Source organism: Diabrotica undecimpunctata, chromosome 8 (assembly GCF_040954645.1).
Source record: "Diabrotica undecimpunctata isolate CICGRU chromosome 8, icDiaUnde3, whole genome shotgun sequence".
NCBI lineage: Eukaryota > Metazoa > Arthropoda > Insecta > Coleoptera > Chrysomelidae > Diabrotica > Diabrotica undecimpunctata.
The window spans coordinates 109,958,185-109,981,212 of NC_092810.1; the positions used below are offsets into that span (position 1 = coordinate 109,958,185).

Here is a 23,028-nt window from a genome sequence, read left to right on the forward strand (position 1 = left end):
TCTTTAATTGACATTTATAATTATTTGCCCACTTTTCTTAGTTGTTTTCCTGTTAAAATAATTATTATAAGACTATGTACAAGTACTATGGTATTTTTTTATTGATAACGATATTAAGGAGCAGGAACTTCTTTATGCGTCTGGCTCCTATTTTTAAGTTCAATCGGCTTAAAACTTTGATCCATTCGATTTCAGTAAATTTCCTGTTAATATTTCTTGAATCTTAAAAAAATAGCCACAAACTCTATGGAATTATGTTTGGCATAAGGAATAAACTCGTTAAAGATATTTGCACAACATCTTTAAGACAAAGATACAGTTCTTTGTTTCTGTTCTATCCACCTTTTCAGTTCTCTTGGTTTTTCGACATTTCGATAATTTTTTCAGCTGTTCATGTTTTTTTTACTGTTGCTTTCTCTATATCTATAATCTACACTATCAATCACAAAAAAATCCTGCCTTTCCATTATTTATGGAGAGCTGGAGTACGCTATAAATGAAGCAAAGCTGGGCGAGACTCCTGGATCGAGTATTATTACGGAAGCCATAAAACTGCTGGAAGATGACAACATCAACATCCTAGTAACAATTTTCAATTTGAAATATAATACCGGCCATATTCCGATGAGTTGGCTTTATTCACTACAAGAATGTTTAGAGAACTGGAAGAGCTAAGTGGGGAGACACATTTTGGTTTCCAGTGAGAATGGGTAAGTGAAGCAGCTTTCTGATTGAATACGCTTGTATGAAACTGCATGTACCAACAAAAGGAAATATTCCTGACATTCCTCGATTATGAAAAAAGGTATGATTATGATGAGGAAGGCAATGCAATCATCATCAAAGATAACATATATCATCATGAAGAGTTGGAATATAAAACTGAATATATTAAAGCTACTAAAGTACACATAAAAACTAAAACTTTTTAAATAAATACCAGTTCAATCTATTGCCCACCTTAACACTCCATTAAAAAAAAACAGTACATTGAATTCCTGAACAGCTTAGGGGATAGGTTTATTATTGGATGGGACTTCAATGCGACGAACACACACTGAGGCTCTAAAATAACTACCACTGGGGAAAAGAACCTTTAATTAGCTATTAAAGAATATAGTGTGAATCACTTTTAACTGGTAGACCAACCTATTAGCCTACGGATAGAAACAAGACCACTGTTCTAATAGATTTTTAATACTTAAGAATATTTCAGCTAATTTCCTAGACATTGAAGACTGTTGGGATTTAAATTCCGATCATTCGCCCATACTACTAACCATGAGTGACAAGATTATTAAAAATGGAAGAAACCCTACATAAATAAATACCTAATTTATGCTGCATTACACTGCATTATTTATGGTCCAAATAGCAGTTAACCAAATCCATAAATGGATAAAAAATAGAGGATTAGACCGAATGCAGCTAAATCTGTTCATGTTAATTTTACCAACAAAAAAATACATTATATATGAGTTATAATCAAATATCAAAGTACCATATGTAGATACTGCTAAGTATTTAGGTATAACATTAGATGCCAAACAACGATGGAACGCTCACGTCAAGAAAAAAAGGAAAGAACTTAATATAACGCATAAAAAATGTATTGGCTAATTTAAAGAAACCTGAGGGTGTGCTAGACTAAGCAATATAACAATAATACAAAGATTCCAGAACAAAATGCTCAAAAACATTGTAGATGTTCCTTGGTACGTGGCAAACAGTGACCTCCATAATGGAAACTGAGGATATATTCATCAAGAAGATGACAGGAAGTCATGAGTAACGACTTTATAAGCACAAAAATATTGAGGCTATCCAGCTCCTCGATACTACAGGGCAAACTAGAAGATTGAAGAGGACAAAGCCTGCAGTAACTTACAAGATTGTAATTATAATAATCATAATCGTTCTGATGATTATTAAAAAAAAAATATTTACTTATTTTGGATCTGGTTGTATTCAGTATACACAAATCCATCAGTCGAGATATTGCAAGAATCATTCTATTGTAAAGGGTCTAAAGAGACATTTTTAATTTAATTTTTAGTTGTGACAGTTTTCTACGAAAAATGGACGGATTGACATTGATAACGTTATATAAAAATAAATTAATCATTGGACTCTAATAACTCTGCAAAACAAATGGTTATTTTGGGTCAACAACAACAATCAACACGTGTAGTAATCATCATTTTTTGTCGAAAATATGCACACTAATTAACAGGTTAATTTATTGGTTTTTATTCAAGGATAGTTAACGTAAGTATTAATAAAACAGACAATTTTATAGTCACTAATAAACTGAATCACAAATTATATTAGGAATTTGACACAAGAAATAAAACCAAAGAATTTTGCAAAGAAAGTGCCTTTTTTCTTGTGTAGTTTTAAATATATAACTTCTTTGGCTTAAACTCGTGGTTTAAGCAAACTTGATCTTAAAATAATGTTAAGAAACACGCTGAACCAATATGAATTAGAACAAAATGGATAGAAACCTTCTACTGATAATCCCATCAATAAATAGATCCAACAAAAAATCTTTTAGAGCTTTACTTGTATGTGCAACAAGTTGTGTTATCAAAGCAAATATCTAGGTTTAATTACGTTAGCTCGCGTTAAGTAAAAATAAAAGAAACTCACCTTTTGCCCATCCAGTAACAACGTTTCCCAAATATGCTACCCTGTATACAGGATCTGGTTTCGAGATTGTAGCACTTCCATATTTCTTTAATCTAAGTCTATTCAGTAAACACTTAATGGCCTTTTTCCCTCTATCTTTCTGCAATTCCTTTCTAGGCATTTCACTATTCAAAGTTTCTATGGATGGTACCTTCTTCAAATCCGCCGGTATTTTCGGCGGTAAAATCGCGCAGTCGACAGTATCTTGACCGGCGCGCATTTTCTCCTCTCTCTCCCTCACCGCAACGTACATTTGCGTCTGGGTTAGAGAGATGTTGACATCACTTGACATTAACATAATTAAAATAGTACACTTTTAAACTTCTTTGAGACGTTTAACCACTTCCGACAAGTACTAAGTCACAGTACACTTATTTCCACGACAGGTGTTCTGAGTCGTTGTATAATAATTACATGGTGGACGTTGACTGAAGTCTTTCTATTGCCTTTTCATGCGGGATTGTCCGTCTGCTAGCAGTTCTGAAACAATAGTTAATGCATGAGTTAGCTTAAAACAATATTCGGTATAAATAGAATCTAAATTGCCTTTACATCAATGGGGTATATTTTTTTAAATTTTGATATATGAACAAGAATTCCGAGTTAACATTTAAGTATCCCTAAACGAATAAAATAGTATATATACAGGGTGGTTCTTAAGTAATTATACAAACAGAAACCGTAGAATCAACACTTTAAAATATTACGATTTAAGCCAAATTTCTTTAATAAAATGTTGATATTAAGAAAGATACAGGGTGTTAAAGTGGAAATTTAAAATTTTAATTTTCGCTATAATTTTCATGTTTGTCAACATTTATGTATAAAAATTATAGGAATTCATAACTGGGTACTATTAAACAGGAATTATAATTTGATGCATACTTTAATGCATTATGAAAATACATTATTTTAATAACAAAAGGTATACTTGGTAATAATTTCAAAACTCAACAGTTTTCGAGATAATCTCATTTTACAAATCAACTACATAATTCTGATTTAACGCAATTACTCCAGGCAACGAAAGAAAATTATACAAAAACATCAATACTTCTGAATTTTGGTATAAAATGCTTTTAATGAAGTTAATAGTTAACGAAATATCAAATAAAATATCAGAAGGATAGTTAATAGTAGGATTTGACAAAATAACAGAATACATCAAACATTTTACGTTTTGTATTAAATTAAAGTCATAATCAAAATATTTTATTTATAAACCAAATTAAGAAATAGTTAAACTAAATAACATTAAACTTTTTGTCAAAGTAAGTGTTCGATATGTCCACCATTTTCTTTAATTCATTTGTTAATACATTCCATAAAAGATCTTTCATATTAAATATATAATTATGCAATATATCATGCGGTCCATATGTATGGAATAAATTCATTTTTAGCGTTGTTATGTACTAGCTGAAAAAAACCTGAAACAGGTCGATTTTGCACCGATGGGTTCACCACTCTCATCGGTAATAGCAAACCTGTTTATGTAAGAAGTAGAACAGCGAGCAATAGGAACAGTCGAACATCAACCCAAAGTTTGGCTTAGGTACGTGGATGATACATATAATCTGGATACATGGAAAAGAAAAACTAAAGGTATTTTTAGAACACATCAATAATATCCACCATAAAATCCAGTTTACTACGGAACTGGAAGAAAACGAACAACTACCATTTTTATATGTGTTGTTAATAAAGAAGAAGGATGGTCACATAAGACACGCAGTATACCGTTCATTATATATATATATATATATATATATATATATATATATATATATATATATATATATATATATATATATATATATATATGTATATTTATAATAAACTAAGTCCATGTATTGCTATACTTTTAGCTACCCTCATGACATATATTTACTCAAACCGTTTAACTTTTTATAACGAAATATGTAACTATATCTCTCTATAAATACATGTAACAAGTAACAAGTATTAAATATTCTAAACCAATAATCAAGCCTGACATTTCCGTTTTTCTGTAACCTTATTTTTTACGGAAGAGTAGGTGCAAAGAATCCAAGGTTATTCAATATGACCTTTTTTTTTTAAATTCGACGAGTAATTAGTAGTTGATTGTAATTGACTTTTTATTATAAATTTCTTTATATTTAAATAAAATGAAAACAATAAAAAGATAAAACAATCTCACTAAAAAATATAACGAAGTACCTCTGAAAATTTAAATACTTTGTATGTCTGTTTTTTTTTCGATCTTAAATCTGTTCTCCTAATTGTGGTGTTAACTGCCAGCTATCTCCTCATCTTTGAAAGGGTCTTTGAAGTGGTATATTGCCTGTTTATCTCAAATGATTTGTTGTTCAGGCTAGTCTTCGATAATCTAAACACATTGATTATGTCTAAGGAACAAATTTTTTTGTCATATTTACATAAATTTTGATTGGATTTTAAAAAGTGACATACCGTTATAATGCCTGATTAGTCAGAAATGAATTCACCTTAATTTCAGTGTAACAGAATTTTTCTATGAGGAAATAATCAAACAAAAGTTAAGAAGTGCACAAATTTAAGAGAAATTTTTAATATAAAAGTCAATCTAACAACAAATGTGAAATTATGTGTGTTTCATCCAGCAGCATTAATTACAGCTTGCCACCGCCCTCTTGTGCTTAAGATTAAATTATCAAATTCGTTTTGAGGCCATATGATCAATTCTTGTGTAATAAGATCTTGAAGAAATTATCTAGTATATAAATTGTGCAGATAAGTAGCAATCAGTCTCGATGCTCGATATGATTAAGATCTGGCGATTGTGCTGGCCGTGGAAAAAGTGTAATATCTTCATTATAAGACAAGTCTTATACTCTTCTTGCAGTATGTAACACAAATCAGGACTTGTAGCAGTGGCAAATAAAAGGACAAGGATCTATGGATCAAGGAAGAAAAATTGTTTCAGCCTTCATCATAACTTGTAGATCACCAGGTCCTCTCTAAAATCTTGCTCTTTTTCACCCCGGGTAGAGAATTCAACTAGCTTTATCTGCAAATAATACATAACTGCAATCTTATAAGCCCCAAGGCATATGTTGTTGTGCCCAACTTAATCTGAGTCCACGATTTTCATGACGTAACATGGGAACCTCAATAAATATCTGACTTGCAGGCCAGCTTCATGTAATCTATTTCTCAGAGTTTGGTCACGTTAAGTATTTTTGTGGATTTTTTTTTCAGGTTGACACAGGTCACTTGCAGTTATGACTTGACGACCGCCATGTCTTTCAGTGATATTACCAACTGTTCACAATCGCAAAATCCAGCTCCTATAAACTACGTCAAAATGACGTACAACATCAGCTTGTGAAAGACCAGCTTTAATCATATTCACAACACTTACGATTTGAACGTGGTGAATAAGAGTGGTGTTCCTTAAACATTTTTAATGTATGTATTTGTCTAACATGCCGGTTCCATTTCAGTTTCCTCTATCATTCCTATTGTATATTATCCTGGATTTGACAGAGATCTCTTTTTTGGTTATTTGATATTCTGTCTCTTAATATTTTCTCAGCAACTGATCCCAAGGGTCTTATTTCTGGCGTTCTAGGTAATCTTTTTGTTTTTGTACCATATTTGCTCTAGTTTCTGTACCTTATGTCATTATCGCTCTTCGGCATGATTTATATATTCGTACTTTCTCATCTAATCTCATATGCTTATTAATATGCTTGACTATTATTATTTGCTTGACTCTATTTTTTTTATAGCTCTTTTTCTATCCGAATTGTCGAATAAAGGCCTCTCCCATTTCTCGCCATTCATCCCTGTTGTGTGCTAGGCGTTTCCACATTGGTCCTGCGACTCTTTTGATATCGTCGCTCCAGCGCATTTGAGGTCTTCCTCTTGGTCTCTTCGCATCGTACGGTCGCCAGTTTCCGACTTCTTTGTTCCATCTACCATCTTCGAGACGTTCGTTGTGTCCAGCCCATTTCCATTTTAATTTAGCTGCTTGTTTCGCGGCGTCCTTTATTTTTGTTTTGTTCCGGATTGCTTCGTTCGTTTGCCGATCTATTAGTGAGATACCAAGCATCTGTCGTTCCATGGCTCGCTGAGTTTTTCGAATCTTGTCCATGTTCTTTTTTGTGAATGTCCAGGTTTGAGCTCCGTAAGTGAGAACGGGAAGGGTACAAGAATCAAACACTTTGGTTCGGAGGTTTTGGGGTATCTTTTTGTCTTTCAGTATGTATGAGAGTTTTCCAAATGCGGCCCATCCCATTCTTACTCGTCTGATTATTTCGGTAGTTTGGTTTTCTTTGTTTACCTTGATATTCTGACCCTATAGTGTGACTCTATAGTGTATAGAGTCAACCAGAATATCAAGGTTGACTCTATACACTCTTGTTAAAGTTTTCTAAGCTGAATACTTCTGTTCCCAAATACTCGAATTTCGTAACTTGTTCGGTTATTCGTTGGTAATTAAAATTTTGCGTCATTTGGGTTCTCTAGACGCCACAAAGGATATCGTCTTGTGTTGATATTTTCATACTGTATAAAAGAGGGAGGAGGAGGGTTTATCATAATGATACCAAGATTTGTCGCCAGCAATTATTGATAAAAGAAAGTCATTACTGTTTTGCCTTTATTCCGTGGGATGTTGCCAAGATAAACCCATTCGTAAGCTTTTTTGTCACTTTCACAGTTTGTGTACGACACTATGGCATATCCTATACTCACACCAACATTTTCTGAACTTGCTCTATTTAAAGTTAGACGATTTTTTCTAATCAAGCCTTCACACATGCCACATTCCTATCTGTTAATGCAGTGCTCAATCAACATCGTTTCGTGTTATCATTTTTCTCCCCTTTTCTACTCTTAAATTTTCGACATCATTCCTTGGCAGTTGGAAACGCAAAACACGCGTCTCCATATAGTGCTTGCGTTCGCGTAAGAATTTTCAATGGTTGCAAATCTTGAGGCACGCTGATTATATTTGGACGGATTGTTAACAACAAACGCTATTTTTGGTTGTTTTATTATATTTTTTTTTTACAGAATATATCTAATAAGATTGCCGTTTTTATAAGAAAGAGATATTATTATTTCCTTGTTCATACAAATGTATTTTTTATAACATTTTCTAATCTCATTTATATGGTTTTAATACTTCGACAACTTTGGAAAAAACGTAAATAATTTCTTACAACCAAATATAAGATTTAAGTTAAAAAGAAACGTGAATAGTTATACAGAATGAAAAAAAAAAGGTGTTAAAATAATACCACTTATGTCGCAAATATTTTAGAAATACATATTCGAAATTGCATACGATGGGAAAGGACAAAAAGCTAATTTATACACTACCTGTAATTAAAATTTCTTCAGTAATTGTCAACTTCCACCCGGATGCGATTTTAACGATCAAGGCTCTTCCACGTCTTAATTGTTTAATTTGTGTGTTATTATTATCTTAACGAATTAGTTGTTAGTAACTATAAGTTAATTGCAAATTTTATCTTTCTCTATGGCCGTTTACTTTAAACATCAACAGCGCGCTCAACGGACGTAAATTGTGGACCAAAATAACATTTAAGTAGAATGGGAACAACTTAATAGGAGGGATAAATAATCTACATAAAAATTAAGAACTTTAGAGTATAGAAATTATAGTAACGATTTTTAAATTGCAACGACAGAACAATTTACAAGATTAATTAATAAAATTATAAAACACTACAAACTACCGGAAGAACGGAGAACGAGCGAACTAATTCTAATATTCAAAAGAGGAGATAAAAAACAGCCAGAAAACTACAGAGGTATAAACTTGTTAAATACTACGCTAAAACTTACAAATAAAATTTTACGAGTGAATAAAACAGATGATAAGTTTAGTAGATGAACAACAGGGTTTTCGTAGTAGAAGATCGTGTAGGTACAGATGTAATATTCGTTATAAAGCAAATTACTGAGAAATCACTAGAGTATATAGACCAGCATTTCTGTGTCTGGTTGACTTAAAGAAAGATTTTGACAGAGTAAGACTCAAAGATGTAATCCATCTTCTGTATTATAGAGATGTTCCCCTAAGTATTATAAGAACCATCGAAAACATCTACCAAAACAACAAAATGGAAGTCAGAATAGATGGAAAACTTACAGAACCTATAGAAATAGACAGCGGAATAAGACAAGGAGATTCATTGAGTCCCATGCTCCTAAATTTGATCATGGATGAAATCATCAAAAGCGTTAACAAAGGAAGAGGATACAGAATAGGAAACAAAGAAATAAAAATATTCTGTTACGCATATGACGCAATATTGATAGCCCAAGATAGAGATAATCAGCAAAGATTGGTCCACAGATTTAACATAAGAGCAAAATAATTTAATATGACAATCTCATCTCAGAAAACTAAAACAATAGTAGTCAGATGTAAAATAGAAATTGATGGCATCAGTATTGAACAAGTAATGGAGATAAAATACCTGGGAATTACACTGTCTAGCTATGGAGACCTGGGCAAAGAAGTGAGAGATCAAGTACAAAAAGCAAATAGAGTGTCAGGATGCCTTAATAAGACTATTATGACGAAACAGACACATTAACACTGAGATGAAGTCAAGAATTCATAAAGTGTAAGACCAATAATGACAGATGCCTCAGAAACAAGACCAGACACAGCCACAACGTAAAGGCTACTCAAAACGGCAGAGATGAGAGTACTAAGAAAAATTACAGGAAATACGGTGAAAGATCGAAAGAGAAGTGAAGAGATTAGAAGAAAATGTAACGTACAGTGTATAAATGAATGGACACAAAATAGAAAAAAAATTAAATAACCACAGAAGCAGAATGAAGGAGGCCCGTATCGTCAAAATAGCAAGAGATAAGTCACCAATCGGCAGAAGAAGTATCGGACGACCACGCAAAAGATGAAGTGACAACCTTTGATAGCGGTATTAATCCGTCAATGAACAAACAGAATTGCTTCTAAAGAGAAAAAAGAAGAAGAGAAGATTTTTGAATAGTTGATATTAAAATAAATGATTTTTTATTTAAAAAGCGGATTCCATCTTGAAGCTCTAAAAGGGTTTCAAATTGACACATACATAAAAGATCAAAATATATGTCAGCCACATAAAATCAAACAAAAACCTTTAAAACCTTTTGAAAAATATCTTTATAAACATATAGAGGGGGTGTATTAAAACTGATAACCAAGAGAAAACGGTTTTTCCGTGAAAAACGTGAATGAACGCCAAAAACCTTGAGATTAGCTAATTAATACAGCGTTTTAAAGACCATAAGTAAGTTTAAAACACAGTATCTTAAATCCAGTAAGTTAAAGTAACGTAGAACAGAAAGATATACATAGCCACTTTGGTTGCAAAACATGATTTCGTATTTTCGAAAATAAGTATCATCACTTATTACACTGATGCGTCAAAAATACATGAAGGGAAATACTGGTGCAATATTTTAAGCAAAGTTACCAGAAATATATTTTGTGTTCAAGAATACATGAAAAAAATGCAGTCAAATATTTATTTCCTCTGATAGCTAAGCTGTCATATATTGTTGAAGTCCACAATTGAAGTTCAGCATGTGACACTTTCAAATATGCCCACAAAACTCTAAATTTAAACTTTCACATTACAACAATTGCAGGTCACGTGAAAGTTTAAATTCAGCGTTGTTTAGGTATGTTTTAAATGCCTCACATTTGTTGCCACAACTCAAAGCCGAAATTTCATGCTATAGGTTGTTTTGACGATTAGGCACTAACAATAGAAGTTCCATAGTGATTAGTGAATGAAAGTTATTAATTTTTATTGATCTGAAAGTTGGTTTATTTAATATCTTTATAAAAACAAAATTCATTCGAATGCAATTGCATACGAAAGCTGCACTCCTCACCTCTAAACATCACTTTGATTTTTGTCGATAGGACAGTCTGATCAAAAGATATTGAATTTTTACCGTCGAGTTAATACAAATTTTATTTAAAATTGATTTTGCGCACGTCACTGACATTCAAAATCGCCGGTCACTTTAAGTGTTGTTTCTGAGATAAGGGTTTATTCTAAACAAAAAATGCTAATAAACATTTTTGTTTAAAATTATCTCAGCTATGTTTTTGATTTAAAATATTTTTTTAACGGCTTACAGATTCTTGGTAAATTATTTTTTTCTTTTATGTTTCCTCCTTCCCTACGAGTTGGTATTTAGGAGAAAGCCATAGAGTAGGAGTCGTAAACATTTTTGAATATTTTTTGTGGTCCCAAAATTGACATTTACACCAAAATTAGGCTTGTTCGTATAATTTTTAGAGGTTCGGTGGCATTTTCATCTCTGACGACTGGAGTACTTAAGCAACTGGCAAAGAACAACAAATATCCTTTGTTACAGCTACGAGGTATAAGGGGATTGTTAGTAATGAGATTGCTAAAAAAGCTAGTACATCTTTTATTGGATCAGAATCATACAGCTATATTTCTAAACACCGCATTGTGAAAGATTTTCAGAAATAGGAACTATGTCAAGGAATTTCAAGAAACTTGATAGCGTCTACCTAGAAAATATTTTAGGCCAAAGACAAGCAAACAGGTAATTAAATCCTGCTTCCCAGTTACCAAAAATTCTGTTAGATCCGATATACACATTGCTTACTTATGTATCTTATCTACAAAATGGGCAAAATAGATAATAAAGCAATACGCAAATTCTATGAAACTGCCCATAAATCGGAAGAACATATTTTATGCAACTGCAGACCGAAAGTGACAATATTTTTTCTTAAAAATCTCTATAATTTTAATTAAAACACAGACGTAGCTTATACAATGTATGTATAAAAAGTTTAAAACATTGCTGATCTATTTAAACGTCATATATGATAGAAATAGAATGACAGAAAATTAATAGAAAAACTTTTCCTCGATGTTTGCTAAATCATTAGAGAGGCAACCACCTTCTGGCTACTCTACTGCTTAACTGCTCTCCTGTTTTACAGAACATTATATAATATATTAGTCTCGAACATAAGCATGGTTTTCCAACAAAATTAACGTTATCTTAACAGTTACATAAATCGACTTTGATTTAAACGCCTAGATATCATTGCATACCCGTGGACAATGATCTATGATAGATTACGTCATAACCAACAAATATATACTTCCATCAAAAATAATCGACGTAAGATGCCTCAACTTAGATGACGTATCATCATGAAATACTTCACACCCAAGAGAGCGGCGTCAACACTAACAAAAATCAGAGTCGAAGGACTAAATACGTAATTCACGGAATACTTATACACAAAAAGGATATCAGAGAAGATTGGTGGGAATGAAATATTAGAAAACGATAACATCAAGGAAAGCTGGGAAAAACTCAAAAATAACATAATTAACGCAGCAAGAGAATCACTTATGGAAAAGAAACTAACGAACACTAACATATCAAAAAAGAAAACCCCATGGTTTAGAGAGGAAGTGAAGACAAAATGTGAAGAAAAGAAGAAGTTTTGCTAAAAACGACGATAATTAACCAACAACACCAGAGATGACGGCAAACGAAGAAAAAAATATTGAGAAGGAAGAGGTAGAGGGAGCATTAAGGAAATTAAAAAACAGAAAATCACCCGGAGAGGACACAATACCGAACAAAATCCTAAAGTACGGAGGACCAGATCTGACCAAACAACTGCTAAACTAATCCACAGAATAATAAAACAAAACAGAATTCCTCAAGAATGGAGACCAAGTATCCTAATATCTCTCTTTAAAAAGGGAGACAAATCGGACCTGGAAAATTACAGAGAAATTAATTTATTAAACACAACACTAAGATTAACAACCAAAGTGATAACAAATATACTAAATAAAATTATAACACTAGTAGAAGAACTGGGTTTTAGTTCGGAAGAATATTTATAATAAGACAAGTTCAGAAGAAATCATTAGAATACAATAAACCCGCGTATCTATGTATCGTGGAACTTAATAAGGCATTTGACCAGGTCAAATTAAAGGACCTTATCGATTTATTGTACGCAAGAGAGATACCTCTAGGAATAATCAAAACGACTGAAAATATCTACCAAAACAACAATAAAAGTAAAAGTAGAAGAACTAACTGACCCTTTTGAAGCTGGCAATGGGATAAGACAGAGAGACTCCCTGAGTCCTTTATTTTTCAACCTGATTATTGATAAAATATTAAAAAAAAGTAAGAACTAAAAAGAGATACCAAATGGGAGAAAAACAACTTAAAATAATTTGCTAAGCAGGCGACGCCATACTACTCTCTCAAAGTGAAGATGTTTTACAACGTATGCTGCACCAATTTAATATAACCGCCAGAAAAGTTAACGTTAATTTCCTCAAAAAAAGAAAAAAAGCATGAGCAAATTTACCAAGATGTATATTGGAGCTGGAAGGTCACATAATAGAACAAGTCATCATCATTCAATCTTCGCTTATCCACTGCTGGACATATATCTCCCTCATAATTTTCCATCTATTTCGATCTTGTGCCTCTTGCATCCAATTCCTATGACAACGTTTTAGATCGTCAGTCCAACGTGTTGGTGGACGACCTCTGCTTCGGTAGGCATCATCTCTTGGTCTCCATTCCAGTATCCGCTTTGTCCATCTATTATCTGTCATTCGAGCCACGTGACCTGCCCAGTTCCATTTCAGTGTTGCTACTCTCTCTACTGCATCAGCCACTCCTGTTCTTTGTCGTAGCTGGCGATTTGGGATCTTGTCTCGTAGTGAAACGCCCAACATAGCACGCTCCATCGCCCTTTGACACACACGGATCTTTTGAACTGTTCTCCTTGTCATGGTCAACGTTTCGGCACCGTAAGTTAACACTGGCAAAACACACTGATTAAACGTTTTTCCTATCTTCCTATGCGAATCTCATGACCTAGGTATTTATAGGCCATTACCTGGTGGATGTTTACCATGATGGAGTTTAAATATTTAGGCATCACATTATCTAGCTACGGAAAGGTCAAAACAGAAGTGGAAGATCAAGCGAATAGAGCAAATAGAGCCGCAGGTTGCCTAAATAAAACAATACGGAGCAATAAAAATATCGGTAAAGAAATGAATGGATGAATTTACAAAACAGTCATCAGACCAATAATGACATACGCGGCAGAAACACGATCTGACATAGACAGAACAAAAAGGATGTCAGAAACAGCAGAGATGAAAAATTAATGGTCAAACACTATGGGACAGAGCTAGAAGTACAGATATACGACGTAGATGCATGGTGGAGAACATCAAGGACAGGGTAAGAAATGGAAGAGTAGAATGGATCGATCATATAAGCCGAATGACAACAAATAGAGTAGTAAAGACGACAGGAGACGGTTCCCCAATAGAAAGACGATCAGTAGGAAGACCACGAAAAGGATGGAACGACAACTTATTGAAGGTAAATTGAAAAACAGACAGATTCATGTCTACATAAAAAGAAGAAGAAGGAGATATCAATATAGAGAAACCACTTCACAGTAAACGAGTTATGATTTTGTAGGCTATATCTATTAATAAGACTAGTGGTACTTTGTTTAAGATAAGGACCAACATCCAGTTAATGTCAATAAAGCGCTTTATAGAGAGAACACTACCTGATCAAACTTTTTTGTGTCCGAAACCTGAGTGCAAGACAATGGTTTCAATAGTATTCTCCAACGAACAGAACCCCCATATACTCCATCATGTCGCTTCACTAACATTTTAAAAACTCCATGGAGTTTCGTTAGTTAAGTCAGAATATTTTCCAGCAAAAAATAATAGCTACCATATTTTCAGTAACTGCTGCAACAATTTTCAACAAACCTTTATAATGTAAATAACAAGCAAAGTGTTTAAAAAGTCAAAGATTACAAAGACTTAATCAAGCGTTTAATATATTTGAGAAACGAGTTTGCTAAAGACTTACCTATCTACAGTAATTTAACTACCGACACTGTCGAGATAAAATAGCATCCAATGGAGATGAAAACACAACAACAACTGATAACTAGATCGTAGTTTAGAGGGAACTTTGTTTTTTAACAAAGTCTATTAAAAACCATTGAACTTTCAGGTTGTTTTACTTGTTTACGTGTTTGTAGAACTTTAAATTACTTTTCCGATTTTGCAAACTTTCCTTCGAAAACACGGTAAATATTTCGATTATTTGTTTTGGACTTTAATTGTTATTTAATGCCTGGATAGCATGTGTGGTGGACAGACCGGTAGTAAATAATTAAAAACAAGAATATTTCAACAAGTCAAAATTTAACCTTCAGAAACAACGTCAAAATGAACATGTTTATGTTTGTATTATATCCAAAAGAAAAAAAGTGTAAAGTATGTGTTATTAGCTCTTATAAAACAATTTCCTCGTTATACATTTAATTTAAGAAAGGATACCGAAAATAATGTTTATATTAATTATCTCCAAAGATTACTATTTGACAGATTCGTACGCCATTATCGCTGCGTATCATAATTCGTACGCCATTGTTCCATATTTTGTCTTAAACTGTCTTTTATATCTTCTTCTAAGTGTGCCTATCTTTTAGAGATGTTAGCGACCACATTGACCCATCTTATTCTATTCACAGCAGCTCGAAATAGATCAGTTGACGTTAGACCAGACTACTTACTAAGATTGGCTAGCCAGGATATACGTCTACGTCCAGGGCCTCTCTTACCCTCAATCTTGTCCTGTAGAATCAACTGTAGAAGACGGTATTTATCATTACGCATGATGTAGTCGAAGTAAGCCAATTTTCTGTTTTTATGGTGTTAATAATTTCTTTGTCTTTTCTTAGCCTCTGGAGAATAGTTATGTTACTTGTGTGGTGTATATATGAGACCCTCAACATACGTCGATAGCACCACATTTCAAATGCCTTGCAATCGTTTTATGGCATCTTCTGTAAGGCTCCAGCTTTCTATTCCTTAGAGGGGGACACTAAAGATGTAACATCTAAGAATTCTTATGCGTATACTGATACTTAAATATAAGTTACAAAGAATCTTTCTAAGACTGTTGAAAGAGCTTCTGGATTTGGAGTTTCTATTTCGTAGCTGTGATCCCAAGTATCCTTAATATTGCAGCCCATATAGCATATTTTTTCCACTCTTTTTTAACGGTGTATCGTTAATTGTAATTTAGGAGTTTATGCCGGTGTTCTTATGAATGATCATTATTTTTGTCTTCTTGCAATTTAGTTTTAGTTATCGATCATCCTTTGGAGCCCCTGCGCACTATCTGCCAGCAACACTGTATGGTCTGCATATCTAATGTTGTTTATAAGTTGGCCATTTACAGCAATCCCATCTTCTGATTCGTCGAAGGCCTCTTTAAAGATGTTTTCAGAGTATATGTTAAATAATGCCGGTGACAATATGCAACCCTGTCTAACTCCTTTTTCCACTGTGAAGATCTCGGACAGTTCATTTTCTAATCGTACTGTTGCTTTTTGTTGGAGATATAAGTTTAAGATCAGTCTTATATTCTTACCATTGAGTCCTGATGTTTTTAGGATATCGATTAGTTTCCCATGTGGGACTTTATCAAATACCTTCTCGAAATCAATGAAGCATGCATATACATCGCAGTTGACATCCCTGGCTCACTGTATTAGAACTTGCAAACTAAAAAGTGCTTCTCTCGTTTCAATTCCTGCTCTGAATCCAAATTTAACTTCACTCAGGTGTTCTTCTAATTTGGTGTATATGCGCGAGTGAATGATAGTAAGGAGTACGTTAAGTACATGACTCATCAAACTAATTAATCCATGTTCTTCACATTTTCTAGCGTTGGCTTTTTTAGGAAGTGGAATGAATATTGATAGTAGCCAGTCTTTTGGTAAGTAACAAGTCTCGTAGATGTTGTTGAATAGCTTCGTAAGAGCTGTGATTTGGTGTGCCTCTAATAGCTTTAAAATTTCACCATGCACCTCATCAGATCCTGATGATTTCCCATCTTTAATTCGCTCAATGGCCATAGTTACTTCTTCGTTTGTTATTTCTGGGCTGTAGGGATTGTTTATTTCAGTCGGACTTTGTGCTGCATCTTCGAATAATTCTTGCATATATTCTTTCCATCTTTGTAATTTATCTTCAATGATAGTCAAAATTTGGCCTTCAATATCTACAACTATGCCTGTATTGCATTGTTTTCTGGTATTCTGTACCTCTTTAATTTTTTTGTGCATATAGAAGTCGTCATGTTTGCGTTGTAGTGTTTCAACTTCCATACATTTCTCCGTCAGCCATGCTTCTTTTGTTCCTTTTATCTCCTTTAGTATAGTCTTATGCAACTTTTTGTATTCGTTGTCATTTCTACCTTTTAATTTTCTTCGCTCTTCCATCATCTGCAATATTTTATCTGTCATCGATTATTGCTCCTTTTTTCTTTTTGATTTTAGGTATTCATGAGAAATTGTGGTAATAGATGTCTTCATTTCGTTCCACAATTCTTCTATGTATCTAGTAGTGTCTTCAACTATTTGCGCAAAATTCTTATTAATTTCTGTTTTTACTTTTTTCTGGGTGTCATTTTCTTTTAGTATTCTTATATTTAGGATTCTTATATCTATCTATTCTCATTTTCTTATGAATTATTTTGAGTCGTATGTTGATATTTGCAACCAATAGACTATTATCTGAGAAGACATCTGCACCTGGATATGTTCTTGTTGAGGTGATAGAATTTCTAAACCTTTTGTTTATGTAGATAAAATCAATTTGGTGTCTTATGGTTTTCCTAGGGTATCAACGGGTGCTTTCCATGTATAAAGTCTTCTTGGATGTAATTTAAAAAGTGTATTCGTTACAACCATATCGATCTTTTGGCTTCCATATATATTTTATTAATGGCTTCAATAACGTATATAACATGATTTCTTTGATCTTTCACTTTTCTTTGTCTGTTTGGAGTACAAAAAAATTTGTATTATTTATAGTCTAGTATTTTTCATAACTCTCATATAAACAGACAACAACAGCCGTTTTTCTCTACGAAATCTTTAAGTTATGTCTCTATATTCATATTAACTTTAATTCTATTTATTTTCATATTATGTTGTAGGATGTATCAGCAGCATTTTCATCAAAAACTATTGCGTTTACTCGTTCTTGCACGTACTTTGTCGCTGCAAATAGATGTCATTTCAGACTCTTGTTAAATTGAAAGTATTCTGAACATTCTGGTCTTCATTATCATCACCTTTGGCTTGAAAATCTTTTGTGTATCATGGCCTGCTCCAAGATTCGTCGCCATTTTGTTCGGTTTCTGGTAACCTGTTGCCGTCTTCTGATTTTTAATACCCCTAGTTAGTCTCAATTACATCCAACCACTAAATTCGTGGTGAGCCTCGGCTTCGTCTTCTACCAGTTGTTCCTGTGGTTAGTTTTCTTATCCTAGAGGTTGTTTATTGGAATATTATCAATAGCTTTTCTGAGATCTATAAACGTCATTTTTCGATTAGCTTTTTTAGATAAAATAAGTTATCAACAGAAAATCTTTCTAATCTATAGTATCTCTGATCCTCAAATTCTTTATAGTCCAGTCGGGATAGCATTTGACTTTACATAGCGAGCTGCCCCAAATTTTATTATTCTAACCGTTAGGGCGGTTAAAAAAAGAGTGTAAATTTAAAATCGCGACAGATATCTGCTGCTGCGTTAGCCGCCAGCTTGACTTTAGCCAAGTTAGAACCGTTTTTGCTCACTATCTCTGCCATTTTCTACTTTTAGATAAAAAGAGTACCAACTGAAACTGTTGAAAAGTTGAAAATGGCGGAAGAATTGAGTAAAAACGGTTTTCCTTAAATTCAAGATGGCGGCTAACGCAACGGTGGGATTCAGTCGCGATTTTAAATTTAAACTACTATTAACTGGACTAATTTTATATTCAGTGAAAAAAGTTGTCTGCTTATGAAAAGTTTGTCTGCTTTCTGAGAAGTCTTTCTTATTACAAATTGGTATCTCTGAATTTAGCAAATAACGAGAAAAATTACTTGAAAATGTATTTTTTATTTTCTGGATTATTTTCGCCCAATTTCGCCACGTTCTAACGTTCGCATAGATAAGATCCATGTAAGTAAAATACTCTCCAATAATAGAACATAACTTGGTTACACGAACAACTATATTAACGGCAAAAAATAGAAATAAGTATTTATCTTACTATTATGTATTTGTGTTATTTTAAAATTAAAGCTTACATCGCAAACAAAACATTTAAATTCAAAAATTCATATATCAAAAGTGTTTTAATAAAACAAGAGATAAACATTATGATATTTTTTACAAAAATACAATCACAGGAAATCCCAAATGCATATGTAATCATGATATCAGTGCGATGTTGATGCAAGATATCAGCATTTAGTTTGATTAATTAATTATTTACTGGTATTATTAACTTTCACATTTTACCCACTGTAAATGTTTTGAAATAAAATTTTCTTAAAATTAGTATGTTGGTTATTTTTAACCCTTTTAAATGTAATCAACCCATAGATATACAAAATTTTTCACGTTACTTCTTTTATTCATATCTGTCGGTCCATTGTCCGTTTTAATAAAACTGTTAGTTGTGCTCTTTCGTGAAATTTACGTATTCCTATGTTTTTCATAATTTTAATAGTAAACATGTCCATTTTCTTCAGGTACTTCTTAAGATGCTACGCATTTCTGAATAAGCGTCCACTATTTATCTTCTTACCACCTGAGATGTTTGGGTAGTAAATCTCATATTTTTTCCATCTGCTGAGTCCAAGTTGTAACGAAAAACAGCTCAAAATGGTCAAAAAGAAGAAGATTAGGTCAAAATAAGTTTTGTTGTTTATTTTGTTATACATGGTTTCCTGTTCTTCATTTGTTCTAATTCGATAATTACCGATTATCCTATCAACATTTTTATTTCATATACACTTCTCCAAGAAATTAACGCACCACTTTAATAAATCAATTTTATTTGTAAACAGGCAAAGAATAAAAAATAAAATTTCACCAGTTTTATTCTACATTTTATTAGTAATTATAACAATTTGTCTAATCATCAGAAAATTTTGAAGTACAGGAGAAAAAAAAAATAAAACGGAAAATTCTAAAAAAATAATGACAAGAAAAGTAAACTAAAATATGAAAAAAGTCTTAATAACGAGTGTTTCCACCTCTACTACGTATAACAGCTTCACATCGTTGGCCCATACTTAAAATTAATTGCCGTATTTCATTTTGATCTAGTTCTCTCCAAATCTGTAAAGCCTCTCTCCCACTTCCTGTAAGTTGTTTGGTTGGATCGGTGTCGCTCTTAATCGCCTACCAAGAATATCGCAGAGATTTTCAATCGGATTTAAATCCGGACTGTATGCTGGCCATTCCGTAGTGTTAATTTCTACGTCTTCTAGATAATTTCTGACGATCTGTGCAGCGTGAGGTCTGGCATTATCTTACATTAGTAAGAAATTTTCACCGATATAAGGAGCGAATGGTACTACATGTTGCTTCAGGATCTTCAATATGTACCTTTCAGCTGTAACAGTTCCATTTTGTATGACCACTAGGTCCGTACGTGCGGTCAAAGAAATACCACCCCACACTATATCGGATCCTCCACCAAAAAATGTGGTATGTGAGAAGTTACATAGAGCATATCGTTCGTTGGGTCGTCGCAACACACGAACACGTCTGTCGTTATTGTACAAACAAAATCAGGATTCATCAGTAAATAGCACTCGTTCCCAGTCAGCCTCTAACCAATTAACGTGTCTCTGGCAAAATGTAGTCTCCCCCTTCGATGCTCTGCAGTTAATAGAGGACCTCGGGCGGCAATCCTAGGTGTTAAGTTGTATTCCCTAAGTCGCTGGCGAACAGTTTCAGTACTAATTTGTATAGCATGCACGTCTCGAAGCTGAATTTGTAGACTTCGATGTGTTACAAAACGTTGTCGAAGAGCAAAAATTCTTAAAAATCGATCTTGAATAGGGGTAGTTACCCGGTTTCGTCCTTGCCCTGGTCTGCGAGTATGATTCCCTGTTTCGAGGAATCTTTCTAACACCCGTGAGAAGGATGTGTAGGACACATTAAACCGACGACCAATTCTTCGGTAACTCCAACCTTCTTCCGACAGTATCACTGCTTAGGCACATTCATCTCGGGTTAAATTACGTGATTGACGCTCCATAATAAACACAATTAACAATAATCAACAATTAAACAGTAGCCGAATAAAATTCGAGAACACTTGGAAATTAGTATATTTATAGAATTAGTACATTTTCTGCTTCGTTTTGTTTTGTTGCAAAAAAAAACTATAGCGATAAAGCACAGTCAATTAATATAGAGTGTAGGAATAGCATATACACGAGGCTTGCAAAATATAACATTACAATGGAAATTTTTATTAACGCTAATAAAATAGTTTAATATTTCAAAGTGGTGCGTTAATTTCTTGGAGAAGTGTATATATATTTTTTAGTATTATGCCTTTAAAACGACTTAACAATAGTTTGTTTTGTTCTGTTATGGTCCAGGTTTATGAGTCGAATGGTAAGAGTGGTCTAATCACTGTTCTCTACATTTGGATTTTCGATGGTTTTAACACCATACTTGACTTCAGTATGTAATACAGTACTTCTTGCACTGCGTAGAAGCCTCTGTTATCTTTCTGTATTCATGCCTGTATTTCGCTGTTAACGTTGTCGTGAGTTATAGGGGCACCTAGATACTGGAATTCTTTGATACTTGTGAAATTATATGTGTTTATTCGTGGCCATTTAATTTTAGAGCACCTAATGACTCTCAAATTTTTAATTCTATCTCCTGGTCAATTTCGTGATTTTGGACATAATTTGGACATTGTTGGGCTTATATTAGGCACTATATTTGAAGGCTATTCTATAACAGTTTACAACTAAAACCTGTTCCATTCTATGTTCGACTGTGCCTAGGATGACCAAGTCATCCGATGATATCTGTCGTTACTGAGTCTAGCTATCAGTTCATCCATTACCTGATTACACAAGATAGAGGAGACAAGACTTTTCTGACTACTTGCGTTGGCACTGTATCCTACAGTAACGTTGCTTATATCGTACAGCTTCTAAGATGGACTACTCACAAAAGTTAATTAAAAGAGATAAAAAAAGTAAAATGAATAAAGGCCAGTAAAAAAAAAACCCAATACGAAAAGCCAAAAATACCTTTAACATGTTATGAGCATTAACATGTTATAAATATTACCGTCTGCAATATATTATCAAAGAAAATATTGTGTAAAATAACAAATGTTTGTTTAAATGTTTTAACAAATGGTTTAAAAATTAAAATAGTTATTTCCAAACTCAAAAAGGCGTGCGAAGAAAATATACATATAATATTATATATATTTAAGATATTTTGTTTCAGAGCTCCGTTTTCCCCTATTCTTGAGATTAATATTCCTAAAAATAACAAATTTAAACCAATAAAAACCGCAACAAATCTTAAGAGCTCTAATATAAACTACTCGTATATAATTTCCTATTATTATTTCAACCTTATTGTATATTTCATCTTCCATACTTTAACCGAGCGCATATTTCCTTCTAATCATTGTTATTTCGTGATGAGTAGCAGTTACAGTTTGCAAATGCAAAAATTCCAAAATTGCCCGTTCACCGCAACACAAAAGTCTATTATGTAACTGCACAGAAGTGTTTCAGTTTTAAATTAAAAGCGGTATTGAACTATCTGAGGATAATTATTCTGCCTGGTAAAGCATAATCATTATGTCAAAGAATTCCAAGTGAAATGCCGCAATGTAGACTTTCCTACGACGTGAACAACTGTAAAATTTTAATTGCTATTTGCCTAGTAAAGTACTGTGAAATTTTGTTAAATAAATATTTCCACGATTATTTGATAGTGCATGTTAGAAACTAGAGCATTCTAATATTATACTGGGTGTTCTAAAAAGTAAAAAAAAAAATACTCGGATAGCTGATTTTAATTTTAAAGTTTTTATTGAGCATTTAATTGACCAAAGCTATCCGGAAAAGCAAAAAAAAAACATTTTGAATTAATTTGTACAATTAATTTTGTCGTGAAGGTCTCGTTTTGCCGTATGCATATAACAACCTTACAATACTGCACAAAAATAACTGCCAAGTTTACCACACTTTTTCGAATTTTGCCACTGCGCACCCACAACTCACGTCTCTTTATTATCTTGGGCTAATATAGTTACATCTTTTAGATCGCATTGAAGGTAAGTTACGGCCAGCCTTGATTACCTGGATGGTTTAAAATTTGAAACCAAATTCAAAAT

The 23,028-nt window shown here is 33.1% G+C and overlaps 1 protein-coding gene across 3 annotated transcripts in view; it reads right to left on the reverse strand.

Annotated features, from left to right (window-relative positions):
• The window catches only part of LOC140447836 (uncharacterized), a 301,409-nt gene that overhangs the window by 69,525 nt on the left and 208,856 nt on the right, over positions 1–23,028 (reverse strand). For all 3 annotated transcript variants that reach the window (XM_072540725.1, XM_072540727.1, XM_072540726.1), the window contains one exon: positions 2,653–3,171. In XM_072540725.1, coding sequence (XP_072396826.1) covers positions 2,653–2,989 — 337 coding nt within the window. In that variant the 5' untranslated portion in view covers positions 2,990–3,171. The remainder of the gene's footprint in view (positions 1–2,652; positions 3,172–23,028) is intronic.